The sequence below is a fragment of the Otolemur garnettii genome, unplaced genomic scaffold (assembly GCF_000181295.1).
Source record: "Otolemur garnettii isolate 467f Iridium unplaced genomic scaffold, OtoGar3 scaffold00057, whole genome shotgun sequence".
NCBI lineage: Eukaryota > Metazoa > Chordata > Mammalia > Primates > Galagidae > Otolemur > Otolemur garnettii.
In genome coordinates, this window is record NW_003852452.1 from 7,264,315 (window position 1) to 7,266,482 (window position 2,168).

The following is a 2,168-nucleotide window of genomic DNA, read 5'->3' on the forward strand; positions in this document are numbered from 1 at the left end:
AAAAAAAAAAAAAAAAAAAAAAAGTTAATATTATGATAGTTGAGTGTTTGTTGATAGGCATGAATGCTCTAGGAATGCTGGCTCAGAATATTTTCAACTGTCTTATGTGCTATGAAGCGGGGCCTGTGGTAAAGAGGTCTCCCATACCAGGCTTTAGTACCAGCCTTTGCATCTGCCTGTGAAGGCAGCACTGGTGTGTGCCTAAGGTGGCACTTTCCCACTTGGTTGGAAGAATGAGATAACCATTCTGAGAGGAGAAAGATGAGGGGTGACTGGTTGCCTTCCTTCCTTACCAATTGCACCTGCCCCTGAATGAAAGTACTGAGTTAGTGGGTACAAATTGTCTTTGGTTCCTGGCCTAAGGCAGAGCAAGATTACTTCTTTTATGTGGAACTGCTTATCTTCAGTTGCTGAGGTTTGGGCAATGTGCCATTCCTGCGACCACTTGGGGACAGGAGTTAAATTTGAGAAACCGTCCTTTCATTCCTTTGTCCTCAGGCAGAATGGCCCCCAGCTTGAAGAGCTGCTTTTCTCCAGATCCTCAGCAGGGTCTGCACGCTAGTCGTCCATGCCATCCTCATCCTCCTTCACGAGCAGAGGAACTAATTTTGTGGGCCCTTGTGTCTCTCTTTCAGGTCTAACTTCAAGCTCGTGGCTGTTAATTCAAAACTCTATGCCATTGGCGGGCAGGCCGTTTCTAATGTTGAGTGTTACAATCCCGAGCAGGATGCGTGGAATTTTGTGGCCCCCTTACCGAATCCTCTGGCCGAGTTCTCTGCGTGTGAGTGTAAGGGGAAAATTTATGTCATTGGAGGATATACTACCAGAGGTAAGTGAATGGCCAATAAGCCATCTGCTTACGTGTAGGCTTCAGCAGCCTGGGAAGGGCCGGAGGGCGCCAGAGGAAACTCTGGTATAAACACAAGTGTCATTCTGTACACTGAATCCAACATACTTACATATCTGGAAGGAAGACAGTCCTGTGTCACGGAGGTGGTTTGGACAGGAGGGGCCATTGGTGACCCTCTGTGAGCATGAAAATTGAATGGGTAGGGAGAGCTGTGAAGAAAAACTGTACAGTATTTTCTTTCTGCTTCTGGAAACCCAGCCTTGTGACTTGGCCAGGCCTGGAGTGTGAGGTTTGCTCCGGTCCCCCAGGTGCTCTCTGAGGTTGGGAGGTCTCCAGAGGAGCAATAGCCGGGTAACTCCATCCTTCCCCCAACATACACCAGATCACCCCCACCCAGCGCTGTGCAGTTTGGTGCCTGAGCCTCCTGGCAGGTCTGGGTTTTCATTGTCCCTCTTTACGACCCCAAACACATCAGATATAGGATATAGGTTCCAGAAACCCAGCTCCAGGGCACGGTTCACGTGTCACAGAAGGAACAAGAACATGATGGATACAAGAGAATTCTTTCCTGACCAGCAGGGGGAGGTGGTTGTGTTATTTATTACACTGCAAATGTGTGATCACAGTAGTTAAAAATTCGGAAATAAAAACTTTCTCCAGCAAGTTTTGAACTGCTGTTTTTGGTGGGGAATCACCTCAAGTAATGGTGATAGATACATCGTGGTTGTGGGAGGGAAGCGGGTGGTGGACAGGCGGGCAGAGGTGTGCCTTCTTTCCTCCTCCCGCCCTGCCAAAGTAGCTGTTTCCAAGTTATCTCTTATCCAAGGAAATTTGTTTCTGCTTTTTGTCTTTTTGACTATATAGAACCCAGGACTTATAGGAAGAAGTATAACTGGACTGTCACTCAGGACCTTTGGCCAAATTAAAGTATTCGAGTTGCCCTCGTATCTGACATAATGAAATAACCTAACACTCCATCGTGGTAGTGTGGGCAGGACACAGCCTTCCAACCCTGGCTGATACCAAGTGTGGAAAAGAGCCTATTAGACCACAAGTGACCATAAGTAACTTCATAAAGGGTGGAAATCTACGTGTGAAAATAAGCGTTCAAATAGGTGACAGTTCCTTTTCACTATATCCAAACATGTCCGTTTGGAGGTTTTTAAAAAAGAAATTATAATGATTACGTAATAGTTGTGTATCTTTATAGGGTATGTGTGATGTTTCCATGCAGGTATATGATGTGAGTTAATGTTTCATGAATTTTTGTTCTAGGAAAAAGTTAAATGTAATGTATTCAACGAGCATTTGGTTTTGT

The 2,168-nt window shown here is 45.6% G+C and overlaps 1 protein-coding gene across 1 annotated transcript in view; it reads left to right on the forward strand.

The window, feature by feature from the left end:
- The window catches only part of KLHL42 (kelch like family member 42), a 21,227-nt gene that overhangs the window by 13,640 nt on the left and 5,419 nt on the right, over nucleotides 1-2,168 (forward strand). Inside the window, exon 2 of the mRNA XM_003792476.2 lies at nucleotides 636-829. Within this exon, the coding sequence (XP_003792524.1) occupies nucleotides 636-829 (194 nt within the window). The remainder of the gene's footprint in view (nucleotides 1-635; nucleotides 830-2,168) is intronic.